The sequence below is a fragment of the Peromyscus leucopus genome, chromosome 3 (genome assembly GCF_004664715.2).
Source record: "Peromyscus leucopus breed LL Stock chromosome 3, UCI_PerLeu_2.1, whole genome shotgun sequence".
Lineage (NCBI taxonomy): Eukaryota > Metazoa > Chordata > Mammalia > Rodentia > Cricetidae > Peromyscus > Peromyscus leucopus.
Window position 1 is genome coordinate 154,222,777 of NC_051065.1, and position 17,031 is coordinate 154,239,807.

The 17,031-nt window shown below is 39.8% G+C and overlaps 1 protein-coding gene across 1 annotated transcript; it reads left to right on the top strand.

Moving 5' to 3' along the window:
• Window positions 1-358: 358 nt before the first annotated feature.
• Window positions 359-1,527, top strand: LOC114689685 (olfactory receptor 6M1-like). Its single transcript, XM_028864088.1, has one exon. The coding sequence runs from the start codon at window positions 391-393 to the stop codon at window positions 1,321-1,323; it is 933 nt and encodes a 310-aa protein (XP_028719921.1). The 5' UTR covers window positions 359-390; the 3' UTR covers window positions 1,324-1,527.
• Window positions 1,528-17,031: the final 15,504 nt, after the last annotated feature.

Consider the following 17,031-nt stretch of genomic DNA (forward strand, 5'->3'; position numbering starts at 1 on the left):
TATATGATCCATCCTCTCTGAGATGCTGAAAGTTTTGATCTCTCCTCCTGGTGAAGCAGGGGTGGCAAGAACCTAATACTTAGGATATTGTGGAGACAGAGAGGAATATTGGCTCCAGGTGGCCAGTGCAGTAGCATAAGTGGTGATGGTGATGGTTATAATGGTCATAGTAATGATGGCCGAACTGAAGAAACATGCCAATAATTATGATACCATAGGTAAACTTCGGAACACACGGGTTTATGTCAAGAGAAAAGAGAATAACATGTTTCATCATACTTTAACCTTCGTGCACTTTGAACAGGCTGCTGAATGACCTGGTCATGTGCACCGTGAGAGCATCTCTGCTCCTTGTGATCTCTTTACTGTAAGTAAGTTAAGACAGTGGAAATGGGGAATGGGACAACTGTCCAGGACTTTATCCTGGAGGGATTTCCTGCTGTCCAGCACCTGGGGATCCTCCTCTTCTCGGTGCACCTGCTGGCATACCTGGCCTCCATCACAGGAAATGTAGTCATCGTCTCCATTGTCTGCACCAATGCCCGTCTGAAAACCCCCATGTACTTCTTCCTCGGCATTTTCTCCTTCGCTGAGTGTTGTTTTACCAGTACTGTCATCCCTAAGTTGTTGGCTATATTTCTTTTAGGGAAACAAACAGTTTCCTTTGTTGCCTGTTTCATACAAGCCTTCGTCTTTGTATTTATCGGGGCATTTGGTTTTCTTCTCATAGCTGTGATGTCGGTGGACAGGTGTGTGGCTATCTGCAGGCCTCTTCATTACCCCACCATCATGAACCCGAGGACCTGCACCCTCCTAATCATGGCCTGCCTTACTACGACCTTCTCCCTTATCACTTGGGTAGTAGTGAAGGTATCCCAGTTATCCTTCTGTGGCCCCCGTGTCATCCCACACTTCTTCTGTGACCTTGGCCCTCTGATCCGCCTCTCCTGCTCCGACACCAGCTCTGTGGAAGCTCTGACTTTTGGTCTTGCTTTGCTTCTCCTCCTCTCATCCCTCACTGTAACCATCACTTCATACAGCAGCATAGTCGTCACGATCGTGCGTCTCCCATCAGCCAAGGAGAGACAGAAGGCTTTCTCCACCTGCTCCTCCCACCTCATCGTCCTCTCGCTGATGTACGGCAGCTGTATATTTATATACGTGAAACCAAAGCAAACAAGCAGGCTGGAATCCAACAGAGAGGCTGCTCTCATGAATACAGTGGTGACGCCGCTTCTGAATCCTGTCATCTACACCCTGCGCAACAAGCAGGTCCACCATGCTCTGAGAGAGACTGTGTGCAGAATAAAAATATCAAGATAAGAAAACATTATGTGTTCTTGGGGTGGAAATAATCAGAATTCCCCCCCCCCCAATTTAGCAAGTGCACAAGCCTTAGCATTTCAGAATCACAGAGTTCACATGCCTTTTGTGTAAATATCCCCATAAAATGCAGGTGTTTGTTAGCTCATGCATACTCTTTAATGCAGTGTGTGTGCCTAATCCGCCCTCCTTAGTCCACATATTTCTGGCAATAGATTTTGGGGTTTTTTTTTGTTTTTCGAGGCAGGGTTTCTCTGTGTAGTCCTAGCTGTCCTGGAACTTGCTCTGTAGACCAGATTGGTCTCAAACTCACAGAGATCCGCCTGCCTCTGCCGCCTGGGTGCTGGAATTTAAGGCATGCATCACCACCACCCAGCCTGGCAATAGACTTTGATTGCAAAATCTATTGAACTTTTTCATTCAAGTGATAGGAACTGTGTGCTTGAATTTCTGAAATGTATTGAACTATACCATTTTAATTGTGCTTTCAATTCATTAGTACTTTTAGCAGAAATAATAATTATTTACCAACGATGGTAAAATTACTAAAACAATTAGTGATTTTATTTGAATTGAAGCTTTGAAAATATTAGTGGAAATTACCAATGCTTAGCCCGATTCCCTCTATGAATAGTTGAAGGAAACATCATCACAGAATCCTTTACCTTGTAAAATATGTGTCATAGTGTACATCATCTCTATTTCTCTTATAATTTGGCTCAACTGTACATGAATGCTTCATTTCAATGCTAAACTGAAATACACTATTTGGGGTCTCAGTTCATTCTCTAAAATATCAAAATGGCTACTTCTTCCCACACCTGGCTATATTTTATTACTTATTTATTTGTTATTGATTTCTATTATGAACCTGTTACTAAGAAAAAATGTGTATAAGCTGGCTGAAAGGGGTCATACTTAAAACTCATTTATAGGAGTTTCTTCAGATTCAGGGGTGTAGAATATAAGTTATTTACCTGCTTTGAGTTATTAATTAAAATAATTTAAACCAATTGGAGATTGATTTTCCTGGTATAATTGTGTTTGCAATTACAGTTACCTTCTAATTGACAACCTACTATAAACCCTGTTGCTCAGTTTTTAACTTTGCATGCATTTAGTCCCAGCTTCCAGGATTTAATAGATCTGTCTTATCTTCAGAAGAAATACCTCTGAAAAGATTATGATTTATTATTATTTGTTTTGAAATAAGATCTCACTATTGTGGGAGCCCAAATTACTCAGGGCCAGAGAACCTGAGCTTGCTTTACTCAGCAGGGCTGCATAAGGAGATGATTTGGCCACAGGCATGTTTGCCAGGTGTTTGGAAGGGTCTACACTTGGCTGTATGGTGTGCTTTGATCTTGCAAGGGGGAGATCTTTTGTCTCTCCCCTTGGCATATTATAAAAATCCCTTTTGAATAGACCTCTGGGCGGCTGGGTTTGGACCCAGTGCCTTCCTGAAGTTATCCTGTGTCTGTCTTTCTTATTGTTTCCTTTTTTTTTTTTTTTTTTTCTTTTTTGGTTTTTTCGAGACAGGGTTTCTCTGTGTAGCTTTGCGCCTTTCCTGGAGCTCGCTTTGTAGACCAGGCTGGCCTCAAACTCACAGAGATCTGCCTGCTTCTGCCTCCCAAGTGCTGGGATTAAAGGCGTGAGCCACCACCGCCCGGCCTGTTTCCTTTTACCTTTCTATCTATCATTTCCTCATTCCTCTCACCTCCACCCAAGAACCCTTTGAGAGGTGGGAGTAAGTGGGAGCTGGATTTCTACAGTCTCTCCACACACTATGTGGTAGGTTTGGACTTTCACTCCTGATTCTTCTGCTTTAGACACCTGAGTCAGTTGATAACAGAAATGGGATACCTCACCTAGATCTTGTCTTTTAGCTGAACTAAATCATTTTACAACCACAAATAAAATTTTATGAAATTCCTTTAGGTTCATGATTGGCCTTTAAAGCCATAATTCAAAGTTCATATTTCACCCCAAACTCACAAACTCCAGCTGCACAGCTCCTCCACTGGCTTTGCCTTGCGGGTCCCCTCAAAACTAAGCCTTCCCACACCACGTTCATGCTCCCAGACCTATCTCTGAACATACAAACCCTGTATTGCTTTGCCTGGTGAGTCCCCTCAAAACTGAGCCTACCTGCCGTCTCCACAATCTCAGGCCTGGCTCTGGCTCTGGCTCAGCTCACACACCAGTGCTACCAGGTGACCCCCCTGGACCTCATGTCCCATCTCCACACTGGCAGGTCTAGACCCAATCTAGCAGGTCCTATAGTAGTTGTACATGGCCTAGCTCCAGCCATGTGGCTCCTGTGGTAGGCTAGATCCATACCTCAGACTCATGGCCAATGAAAGAAGTTCACATGCCTAGGTCATATCACAAAAAAACATGACAGGACAAGACAGTGTGTCCTACCTCAAACCAACCAGCTCTAAAAGAATGTTCTCCAATGAGAATGATGTAGATGAACCCCAGAACACAGAGTTTTAAAAAAAATCATAAATTCCATGGAAGTATTCAAGGACTTTAAAAAAGACACACAAAAATAGTGCAATCACATTAAAGAGAATAAACAATAAATGTCTGAGTATACTCAAGAGACCATAAATACAATGATGAATAAGACAATGAAGACAATACAGGATTTGAGAGCTGAACTCAATAAAGAGATAAGAATATTGAAGAGAATTCAATCTGAAATTAAGATGGAACTAAAAAACTTAACAGCCCAATTTAAAAACCTTGGGGGAAAGCCCTAGAGGTGGACTTGGTAAGTAGGTGACAGAATATCATGACTTAGAAGTAAAGCAGAAGAATTAGACAACTTGAGCAAAGAATATGACAATTTTTTAAAAGCATGTTACAGGAACACACAAGAACTATGTGACACCATGAAAAGACCAGGTCTTTGAATTGTAGGCATGGATGAAAGAGAAGAATCCCAGGACAATGACAGACCAGATTGTAAACAAGATTATAGATGAAAATGTTCCCAAATAAAGGAAAGACACACCCATAAAATGCAAAAAGCACACAGAATACCAAATAGACACAACTGAAAATAAACTCCTCGTTGCATATTTGAAACACTGAATATACAAAACCAACAGAGGATAATGAAAATGCTACTTGAAAAACCAAAAAAAAAAAAAATGCTAGAGAAAAACCACAAGCTACATGAAAAGGAAACCTATCAGAATAACAGCTGATTTCTCTATAGAAACTTAAAATCCAGAGGAATCTTGAATGTACTCTAAGTTCTAAAAAAAAAAAAAAAAAAAAAAAAAAAAAAAAAAAAAAAAAAAAAAGATGCCAATCTAGACTATTATACCCAGCAAAACTGTCTGCCATAGTTGAAGGAGAAAGAAAACCTTTCCATGATACAAACAGGCCAAAAGAATGCATGTCCATCAAAGCAGCCCTACAGAGAATATTGGAAGCAACACTTCAGACTGAAGAGAAGGAGAAGCATAGCCAAGACACCACAAAAAGCAAAGAAATGAAGCTACAATTCCCACAAACATGAAGAGAAATCAAACAATAATGCAATCATCATACACCCTTCAATAACTTTAAATGTTAGTAGTCTTAACTCGCCTAGCAAAAGACACACATTAGCTCAACAACAGAAACAAAATTCATCTTTCTGTTTGTCTACAAGAAACTCCTCTTAGCTTTGATGATAGGCTTCACCTTACACTGATAACAAGAAAATGAGATCTTGGAGCAAGTATTTGTAGATATCCTAGCATCTGAGAAAACAGACTTCAAACTAAAACTAATTGGAAGAAATAAAGGGCACTTTATTCTAATCAAGCAAACAAGGAGACATTGCAATTCTAAACATATATGTACCAAACTCTGGTACACCCACTGTCATAAAAAGCATACTATAAGACTTAAAGATTTAGATAAAATCCAACTCAGTTACAATAGATGTCTTAGTTTGGATTTCTTCCCTCTTACTCCACCCCCTGGCTCCTGCCAAAGGGATAAAAAAAATATTTTTTTTCTTTTTTCTTTAATTTTTTTTCATTTTTATATACCAATGACAGTTCCTCCTTCTTGCCCTTCTCCTGCTCCCCTCCCACTTTCCCTCACCTCATTTCCCCACCCACTCCTCAGAGTGGGTAAGGCCTCCCTTGGGAAGCCAAGAAAGTCTGGCATACCAAGTTGAGGCAGGACCGAGCCCCCCCCCACCACATCAAGGCTGAGCAAGGTATACCACCACAGGGGATGGGCTCCAAAAAGCCAGTTCATGCTCCTGGTCCCACTGCCAGGGGCCCCACAAACAGATTTCTATTGCTGTGAAAAGACATCCTGACCACGGCAACTCTTATAAAGAAAACATTTACTTGGGATGGCTTGCTTACAGTTTCAGAGGTTCAGTCCTTTATTATCATGACAGGGAGCATGGTGGCATGCAGGCAGTAGTGGTGATGGCTACATCTTGATCAGAAGGTGGCAGGAAGTCAACTGACTCACTGGGCGGCATTCTGAGCATAGGAAGCCTCAAAGCCTGCCCCACAGTGGCACACTTCCTCCAACAAGGCCACACCTACTCCAATAAAGCCATACCTTTTAATAGTGACACTCCCTATGAGATTATGGGGGCCAATTCCATTCAAACTACCACAGTAGGTGATTTCAATACCCTACTTTCTCCAGTAGATAGGTTATCTGGGGGGGGGGGGAGGAAACATCAGAAATAAATGACATCATGCATCAAATAAAACTACTGAATATGACATTCAAAAACCAAAGAAAATTTATCCTATTCAGCAACCCATGGAAGAATCTTTAAAACAGATCATACCCTGGAAAACAACAGAAACTTAACAAATTCATAAAAATCAAAATAATTCGATATATCCTTTCTGATTATGATGCAACAAAGGTTAAAATCGACAACAGATGAAACTCTAGAAACTACACAAACTCGTGGAGATTAAGTAATACAATAATAATTAAGTTATAAGAAATCAACAAAGGAATTTCAATTTTCTTGGTATTAAATGAAAATGACAACAACTCATCTGGGACATATTATAAGCAGTCCTACCCAGGGCATTCATAGCTCTAAGAGCCTAGATTTAAACATCAGAAACAGCACAAATAAATGACTTAATGATAGAACTCAAGAATTTGGAAAACTAAGAACAAACCCAACCATAATCTAGCAGACAGAAAGAAACAACAAAGGTCAGAGCAGAAATGAATGAAATAGAATCAAAGGAACATTATCAAGAACGAACCTAAGAGCAGGTTCTTTGACAGGATGGACAAGGGCCTGGAGAGATGGCTCAGCAGTTAAGAGCACATGTTATTCTTGCAGAGGACCTAGGTTTTATTACCATCACTCACATGGTAGCTCATAACCATCCAAAACTCCAGTTCTAGGGGATCTAATACCTTCTTCTGACCTCTGCATGCACCAGGCACACACATGATGCACATACTACATGTGAGCAAAACACTCACACACAAAAAAATATAAATGTTTAAAGAAAGATTGACAGATTTATGGTCCAATTAATCCAAAGAAAGAAAGAAATGACTCAAGTCTAAATCAACAGAATCAAAAATGAACAAGGAAACATTATAACAAAAACCAAAGAAAGGGAATACTTTTAAAACCTATACGCCCCCAAATTAGAAAATCTAAAAGAAATGAATGGATTTCTAAATTCACCCAAACCACCAAGTAAAACCAAAAGGACTTATAACAGACCCATACCATAGCAAGATCAAAACAATAATAAAAACTATCTTCAAAACAATAATAAAAAACTAGCTGAAGGACAATGTCCAGGTCCAGATGGAGTCACATCAGAATTTTACCAGACCATTAGAGAAGATATACAATCAATACTTCTTAAACTATTCTAAAAAATAAAAATAAAAACAGAAGGCACACTCCCAAACTCCTTTTATAAAGTCAGTATTACTCTAATACCAAAACTGGGTAAAGACACGACAAAGAAAGAAAACTACAGGCCAATATTTCTGGTGAACATACGTGTAAAAATACTCAATAAAATACATTCAAGCTGAATAGAGGCATATATCCACAACATGTAGGGTAGGTTCAACATAAGTAAGTCAGTAAATACAATAAATATATAAATAAACTTAAAGACAAAAGTCACATGATCATCTCAAAAGATACAGAAAAAGCCTTTGACCTGAATCTATCACCTCACACAAGAAAAACCAATTCTGAATGGGTCAAAGATCTCACTGTGAAATACTGAAACTGCCAGAAGAAAACATAAGCAGAACCCTACATGATATAGATTTAGGAAGGACTTTCTCCATTTACCCAGGAATTAAGGCCAACAATTGACAAAACTAAAAAGCTTGTGCTCATCTAAAGAAACATCAATCGATTGAGGAGGAAGCCCCCAGAGAGCAAGAGAATGTTGCTGGTTATAACTGTAGCAGAGGATTAACTTCCAGATAATACAAAGGACTCAGAAAGCAAAGAGCCAAGGAAACAAATGAACCACTTTAAAAATGAACTGCTGATATGAACAGAAACCTCTAAAAATGAAAAATAAACATGGCTAAGAAGCAGCTCAAAAGATGGTCACCATCCTTAAAAATTAGGGAAATGGAAATCCACACAATGTTGAGATCTCATCTTATTGTAATCAGAAAGGCTAAGATTAAAAAAGCAAATACTGGAGGGAATGTGGGGGATCTACATGGATAGATCATGATTGAAAAGCAGGTTAAACAAATAGGAAAACAGAAGCCAGAGGTCCAATACTTGAATCTACATATCTAGGTTAGTCAGCAGCTGTTGATGTAGTAAGTGAAGGACCAACTGATAGGTGGAGATCGGTACACTAAATTTGGTGCTGAAATACCTGTTTGGGTCATGTACCCATTGCTAGGTAACCCAATGTTAAAAACACAAGTATTCATAACTTGATGATAACCTCCTTGTTGGCTGAGAACCCCTTTCTTGCCTTGGTTTTGAAAGGAGTAAGCAAATATTTAGGAATAAACATAGTGGAGATGCTGAAAGCCCACTAAAGTGGAAAAATAAAACAATGATGAAGAACTTGAAGAGGGCTGGGGATGTGGCTCAGAGGGTAAGAGCACGTGTCCTGGAACATGAGGTTGAACCCCCCCCCCAGCACGTATGTAAGAGGCTGGGCATGGATGTGAGGGCCTGTAATCTCGGTACAGTGAGGGGTGGGGGTGGGGGAAGTGGGGTGGGCGGGGTGGGGGAGGTGGGGAGTGGCTGGAGGTACTAGGTCATGCAGGTTGGCTGGCCAGTTGGGCCTAGCCAAAACAGTGAGCTTCTGGTTCAGTAGCAGACCCCATCTTAAGGTTCAGCGACCCCATCTTAAGGCACTAACACAGAGAGAGACAAAGACAACTGACGTCTTTCTCAAGCTCTGCATGTGTGTGAATGCAGACAAGCACCACACTCTCATGCATGTGCCCAGACATACAGAACATACAATATATAGTACACACAGAAAAAAAGAAAGGAAAAGAAATTGAAGAGGATGCAAATAAATGAAAAGGTATCTAATATCTATAGATTAAAAGAATTAATGTTGCTAAAATATTCATATTACCCAAATCACTCTAGAGGTTTAATGCAATCCATATCAAAATGGCACTGGCATTGTCTACAGAAAGGAAATAAATCCTAAAACTCTGGGTAGTCAAAGCAATTCTGAACAATTCTTAGAAAGAAAAATGATGAAAATATCATATGATTAGATTTCAAATTAATGATAGTGGCACAGAAACATACCTCTAGACACATGGAATAGGAGAGAGAGCCTAGAAATGAAACAACTAATATTTTATGAAGTTGAAAAAATATACATTGAAAAAAGATGGTCTGTTTAATAAATAATGACAGGAAAAATCAATATCTACATGCAGAAAAATGAAGCTGGACCCCATTTTTTACCACATACCAATACCTACTCTAATGGACTTAAATGGAATACCACCGACACTTCCTTATAATCCAATTCAAAAGCGTCCCCCAAAAAGTGTATCCAGAAAAGACATGACCAACGAATAGATGAAAAAACTGCTCAATATCACCAATTAATCATCAAAGAAATGCAAATCAAAACCACAATGAAGCATTTCCTTAGTGCTGTTGGGATGGCTAGGATAAAAAAGACAAGGGTCAGCAAGGATGTGGAGGAAGGGGACTCCAACCCAGTGTGCGTGGGGATGGGCATTTTCATAAACAATATGGAAAGTAGGGTGGAGGCAGGTTCCTCACAATCTCAAAACTACCAAGTGGGCCAGGAATTACACTGGCTGGTGTATTTCCAATGAAAATGAAGTCAGTATGTTGAGATATCTGCATTCTCCTGTTTTATCCAGCACCAAATGAACAATCACCAAAATGCAAATCAACATACATCTACCAGAAAAATGGAGAAAGAAAATGTAGTATATGTATATAATGGAGTTATAGCCAGGCATTAAAATGCAGTGTGATCTTTTGGATATGGTTGGATCTGGAGAGCACATTGAGGGAAATAAATCAGAAATACAAAGATAAAAATATCGCACGACCTGACTCATAATATGGAATTGAAACTACCATGGTACTAGAAAGTACGAGCATAAATTGCATAATTTACAGGGAGACTGTATCTGACCCGGGGCTCAGGGAACGCTGTGATAGGAGGCCAAACGAATGTAAGAACAGGATGATGGGGAGGGGTGCTGTGAAATGCTATCTCACATGGCACAGCTGTTGCGATCATGAACTCACACAGCTGTGGTTACCTGCACAAGCCAGCCACAACTCTGCTGTAAACGGGGGAGGTGCTCTCCAGGCCCCACCCACTGCAGGGAGCTGTTGGCAATTGACAGCTGCTGGAGGAGGTGGAACCACGCTATTTGACAGTGCTCCCTCCCCCCATAACTTTCCCATGATCCAGTGGATGGCCTCACACTTGTGCACATTTTGACAACATTAATTGGACTCAGTAGGTTACAAGAAGTAGGAGGTGGAAGAGAAAAAAGAAAAAAAGAAGAAGGTGAGGAGTTAGGAGGATGGGGAGAGTTGGAGGAGGGAAATACAAAGTGAGTATGATAATATTTCATGCACACATGTATAAAAATTCTCACAAATAATGAATTACAATTGAAAAATCATAATTTGCATAAGCTGGAAGTAACAGGAGGGTGGCAAGAGGTTGATCAGGACAGGAGATGGGATGATGTGACCCAGAGTTCAAGTGCCTAGTAGGACATCTATATTCCATGAAAATATATAGTTTTTCAAAGTAGCTAAAAATGCATTGTATCTAGCCATGGCAACAAGTCCCAATGTTAAGTTTTCTCTAAATAATATAGGGAGGTGGTGATGTCTGCATCCAGGACAACTAAGAAAAAGCACAAAGGTTGGTATATTATGTTATCAATTTACATCTAGACATAGTAATATATATCTAAAATTGTGAACTTTAAGTATTTCACAGAAAGAAACAAAAATATCTGAAGTGATGGATACAATAGTTACCCTCATATTTGTTCAATGCAAAACAAATATGCCTCAAAGCATATGGTTGTGCCTATACACCTATATGACTATATATTAAAAACAAAGGACTTCTGAGTAAGATAGCTGAAGCTGTCACTGTATGAGCCAGTAAGGCAATAAGTTGGAGTAAGAAAAATATAGTTCATATCACAAAGAGAGAAATCGAGGAAATGGACTGGAAAAGTACACGGAAATTAAAAGACACCAGGATAGGATGGAAAACCGATGGTGACATGGATAAGTAAGTGGAACATGGCCTCATTAAAGCCTCTGACATGCGAGAAGAAACAGAAACTTCCTCCAAATGTAAGCTAAACAAAAGATGAGCAGTCAGCTCTTAGAACAAGTCGGTTAAGGGTCGAATCTGCTTGTGAGTTTTGGTAAGGCAGGATTCCTCTGACAGGTCAGTGGTAGAGGAAAAGGCAATTTTATTTTGTTCTGTGATTCAGGGAGCAGTGATCAGGTGCCATCTTGAGAGAGAATCTAGTTCAAGCTGTGCTGCTCTGGGGTCTGAGATCAAGGAATTGTCGCAGATCATAGGAGCTCAGTTTGGCCAGCCACAGTCTCTGGGTAGGGAAAGGCTCATAGGTCAAATCTTGAGCGCTGTAGGGTCATATGTTGAGACAAAGGGGTGCAAACTCTGGCTGGGAAGCTCTTAAAGTCACTAGCCCCAGCCTCAGCAATCGGATCATGAACAGATCTCATCAACAGATAAAAATCCTGCAGTGTGTGTGGTAGCTCTGAGCTGAGGCCAGTAGGTAGATCAAACTGTAAAATCCAAGAACTCTGAAGTTCCACGATGCGCTTGATAGTTACAGCTGCACCCCTCCAGCATAGTGACCACCCTGCAAATGCAAAGACAAGTCAATTACCTCAGTGTCGTGTTTGAGTCTCACATGCCCAAGACATCTCCAGTTAAATACTCAAGACTCCAGATCTGTGACAAAACTCCACATCACAGGGCAAAGCTAAATGTGGCCAGTAGAGGTCTCTAGGACACAAAGGAGTAAATCTACCAGCTTGACCACGTTCTGGTGGACACCACACACACACACACACACACACACACACACACACACACACACACACACACACCCTCTCCTCACACCTATAAGCAGTCTTCAAGTTTTGAGGACACAGCAATTCTCCAACACTCCATTGTTTTGTTTTTATTTCTCTCCCTAGTGAGTCCAACTTTTAAAAACTCATATTTAGCAGGATTTTTACATTATTTTTAACTTGTTATTCCTCTTCATACATCCATCTAATTTTGTTTATGGATCATTTTCCATTATTGGGCAATATTTCTTTCTTTTCACAAGTTTGTCTTTCTTCTTTGCTCCCTGTAGTTAGTAATGTTTTCATTTTGCTTCATTTTAACACTGTTTTTATTTTTATCCCTCCCTTTGGCTTTTCAACTTTTACAGTATTGGGAATTTTTTTAAATCTCTTTCTATTTTCTCTTTCCTTCCACAATATTTTTCTCCACCCCACTTCTTCCGTCTGTACAACCTGTCCCCACTTACCTTCCTCCTCTCTTTATTTCACTCACTTACTGTTTCCACACTTAACCAACACAACTTTAACTCCGTTCTACTGTTCTATTTGCATTTCGTGTCACTGGAGACATGTTAGTGGATTGTATTCATTTTAAATGTATTTCTAAATCATGTGTGGATTGTTCACTATCATGTTGATGTTAATACAGCTGTTTATTTCCTCCTGCTGAGTGGTACTGGGGACTGAGCCTCCAAGGGCAAGCTGATCAGGCAGAAGGCTGCCCCCCTCAAGAAGCAGATGAGCTATCTACAACGAAAGGTGTGCATGCCACAATGAAGAATTTATAGAACAGGAGAAAGTAGGCAACACGCCTCATCCCCAAATCCTAACTTCACACCTGCTATACTCAAAGGTACTGAGAGGCAAGATGCTCCACAACAACTTCACGTTTTCTGTTAAGAATGACAGGGGGCAATTCAAGCCAGGACCTAGAGCTGAAAGTCAGGAACATAGGAAAAGGTCAGTCAAATGGGAAAACATTCTGGATAAAATCAACAACATGAATTCATTGTGAATATTGAGGTCTTGAGAAGAAAAGCCAAATTGATGTGTTGAAAGTAAAATATCTGCAAATGAAATAAACACTTTGAAAAAGCATTGCTGATGACAAAGGGAATAAAGGATATCAAAGATGGAGGACAAGATTTGTGAAAATTTGTATTTACACATCATTAAGGATAAAAAAATAAAAGCATGGCCAGACTATCCAAGAATGCTGGTGTGTAATAAAGACACAAACCTAAGAATTCACACAGAGGAGAAGGTGCAGGTGATACAAACATTGAAAGCATGCAGGTCTATCCAACCTGTGGCCAGCAGGCTGCATGAGCTTACACATATGGCCAACACAAAATTATATGGGTTTTTCAATTTTTTGAACTTAATCGTGTGGTTCTTGCTTATGGACTTTGTATGTGGCAATGTGGTGTCATAATGTGGAAAGGCTACATATGCCTGGTATCTGTTCACTGAAAGGATAGCAGAACATTTCAGAATTAGAGAAAGAAGTGGACATCCAAACATAAAAGACATGTAGAGCTCTAAATAGACATGACCAGAGAAGAAACATTCTGTACATATAGTCAAGATCACAAAAATACAAAGCAAACAAAACAAAACAATATTAACAGCTGTGAGGACAAAATGCCAACTTCCTCATGAAGACAAACACCAGATCTTTCTTTGGAAATCCAAACAACAACAAAAATAGAATATATATCTTGCACCTGGAAGTAAACATCTGCCAACAATGATTGCTATACCCAAGAAAGCTATATTTAAATATGGAGAGATAAGAATAATTCAAGTCAAGCCCAAGCCCAAGCCCATACTAAAGCAGTTTGTGACCAGCAAACAAGCCATGCAAATTATATTTAAAGTAATACTGTGCAGAAAAGAGGAAGAAAGTCTTTCTCAGTCACAAGAACACAGGAAAGGGTATTTCATGAGAAAGCAATGGACAAAGGAGACCTAGGAATGACGCCATTTTGTCAAACACTGTAAACCAGCAAACCAGAGAGTACACTAAATAATCCAGTCAACCAGCAGCGTGACATGCAAAAACATAGAAATTAGTAGTACATCTGAATGACAGCCTTCAATGTAAATTGAAGTAAAGACACATGAAGAGTCAAAGGATGGAAAACAGTCTTCCAAGTGAATGGAAAGGAAAACGAAGCTTGACATGGGTATTCTGGGATCTGATAAAGGCGACATCAAGTCAAAGTCAAAAAGATAAAGAAGAGGATTACATACCAACAATTAATCAAGAAACAGTTAATCAAGATGATACAGCAAAACAATACAAGTGTACTAAGTGTTAGGGCTCTCAATAAAAATAACCACACGCTGACGATTATGAAAGTGAAGGTAAGACCTGAAGTAGTAGGCAGTTTCAATGCTCTCATCTCCATGTGGATTATCCAATGAAAAAGTCAATAATGAACATGAGTTTTAAACTACACCATAGTCCAGGTGAATGCAAGATGTAAAAGGGCATACCTCAATAAAATAAATAATAAATATTATGTGTAAAAAAAACTTGATTTTCCTGGAGATATTCTCTATGCCTTCTGTATTCTTCTTCTATTCCCATAATATGGGTATTGGGTCTTTTCATAGTGTTCCAAATTTTTTTCTGGGTTCAATTTTATTTTTTTAATTTTCATTGACTTTCACTGAATCATTCAATTTCTCTACCTTGTCTATAATCCTTAACTCTCTGTTTTTGACATGATATATTCTGTTGGTGAGGTTTTCTATTAAGATTTTAGCCTCATCCCAGCCCCATCTCCCTTCCCCTCACACTCACCAGATCACACCTCTCTCCTCCACAGACCCTCTAGCCCATCAACGTGGTATGGAGACACAGGTATGCTGTTCGCACCTCCTTCACAGTCCTTTTCAATCCTGGTCACCCTGTGGCTGGCTGCCAAGGATGGTGAACCCCCTCTAGACTGTCTTCCTCCCTTTGGGACTTGTTAGATCCCAGACTCCTTCCCAGTGGGGACCCTGAAGCATGATCATGTGACACAGACACAAGTAGGTTACCTGTGCTCCCTTCAATGCCCCATCTATCCTGTCAGCCCTGTGGCTGCTTGCTAGGGACTATGACCTCTCAGCCCCTCTCTCTCCTTTCAGGACTCAATAGTTTTCAGCATATACCTCACAAAGGATTCTCCATCCAAATACACAGGCTGGTAGATGCCAACTATCCCTTCCCTTCAAGAATTATCAGAGCCCTACTAAATGCCTGCCTGGGACTCTCACTCTATAAGGGAAAAGTTGTTCTAAACTACTTGACCAAGCTGCTGAAGGCACCTGATTGTAGCCATCAGGCAGAAGACATGAGAAAGAGGTTGTACCTCCTCCTAGTCTACCTCATCTCATAACTGGGCCTCTTGATGTTGAACTAGGAATGCCTCAATTTTTCAACACTCTTCATTTCAGCCTTTCCTAATAGCCTATCTTATTTCCTTAGTGACTTCTAGCCAACCCATAGAACAGCTTTCTACCAGGAACCCCACAGCCATCAAAACTGGCTGGATCCAGGTAAGCAACCTGTATCTTCCTTCCTTTCTCCCATTATAGGCTCTCTAGGTAATTCTTAGACATGCTGCCTCTTACTCTCCTGAGTCCCTCTTCCCAATCCACCTCCATCCCTAGGACTCAGGCTCCCATCTCTATGCACAGGACTTGGCCTCCTGGGAAAGACCCAGGGTCCATAGTCCTCCTACTTTTCCACCACTGTCCCTTTCAGCCATTCTTTCTAGCCCATTTCTATTTTTTGTGACTCTTACCCACCCCCAGAACTGTTCTCTAATAGGAACTCCACAGCCACCACACTTGTGAGGATCCAGAATGGGCAAAGGTAACCAAAGAATAGAATACCCACCCAGCAAAGCTGAGACCAGATGTGTACACTAAGAAACACTTGAAACACCCTACCTCCAGATACCTAGATCTCAGCACAAAAAAAACCCACAAACATGAACAGCCTAGACACCATGTTTCCTCTGGAACCAAGTAAGTCTTATTTCCATAGGCCGTGAACAAAGGAATTTAGCTAAAGCACAAGACAAGGACTTCAAAATAGTAATCACAAATAATCTCAAGGATCTTAAAGAAGATATGAACAAATCCCTTAATGAAGACTGTGAAAACACAAATTGATGGATGAAATGACAGAAACATTTCATGACATGAAAGTAGAATTTAACAAATAAATAGAATCATCAAAGAAATTCCAGACTAAAAGAAACCTAGAAACAAAAAACCCAGAAGGCAAATACAAACATTAATGGTAAGCCTTACCAACAGTTTACAGATATAAAAGAGAGAACTGCAGACCTTGAAGACAAGGGAGAAAAAAATTAAATCTAAAAAAATCCAGACACAAAACATCTAGAGAATCTGAGATGCAATAAAAAAAACACAAAACTTATGAATAATAGGCACAGAGAACAGAAAAGAAACCCAGGTCAAAGGCTAAGAAAATATTTTTAACAAAATCATAAAAGAAATTATCCCAAAGCTAAACAAAGAGATACCTATCAAGATACATGACACATACAGAACATCAGACAGGACCAGAAAAGAAACTCCCATGACACATAATGAAATGCTAAATGTATAGAACAAAGAAAGGAGATTAAAAGTTGCAAGAGAAAAAGATCAGGCCACATAGGAAGATGAGCCAATTACAATAACACATTGGAAAAGGACGAAATAACTAGAAGGAAAATAACCCAAAGAAAGGCACAAGCTGCAGAGATATACTCAGAGACTCACTCTTACACACTCTCAAATCCAATAAAAATACTAAACTGGAAACGATAATACATATGCAAAGGCCCTAAAGGGTAAAAAGAGAAAAAGAATTTTGAAGATACAAATAAAATAAAATATAATACAAAGGAAGATTAAATTTTAAAAAACCTGACATGACATTATGAGACAAGGAACCCCAAAGATGCCAATGATTTTGTTTTCTGTTGGCATCTACTGCTGGGCATGCAGCCTACCCTTAAGAGTAATTTGTTTCCCCAAGTGAGACTCCCTTGAGAAAACTGAAGTTTCATTTGCAAGTGGTTATTGAA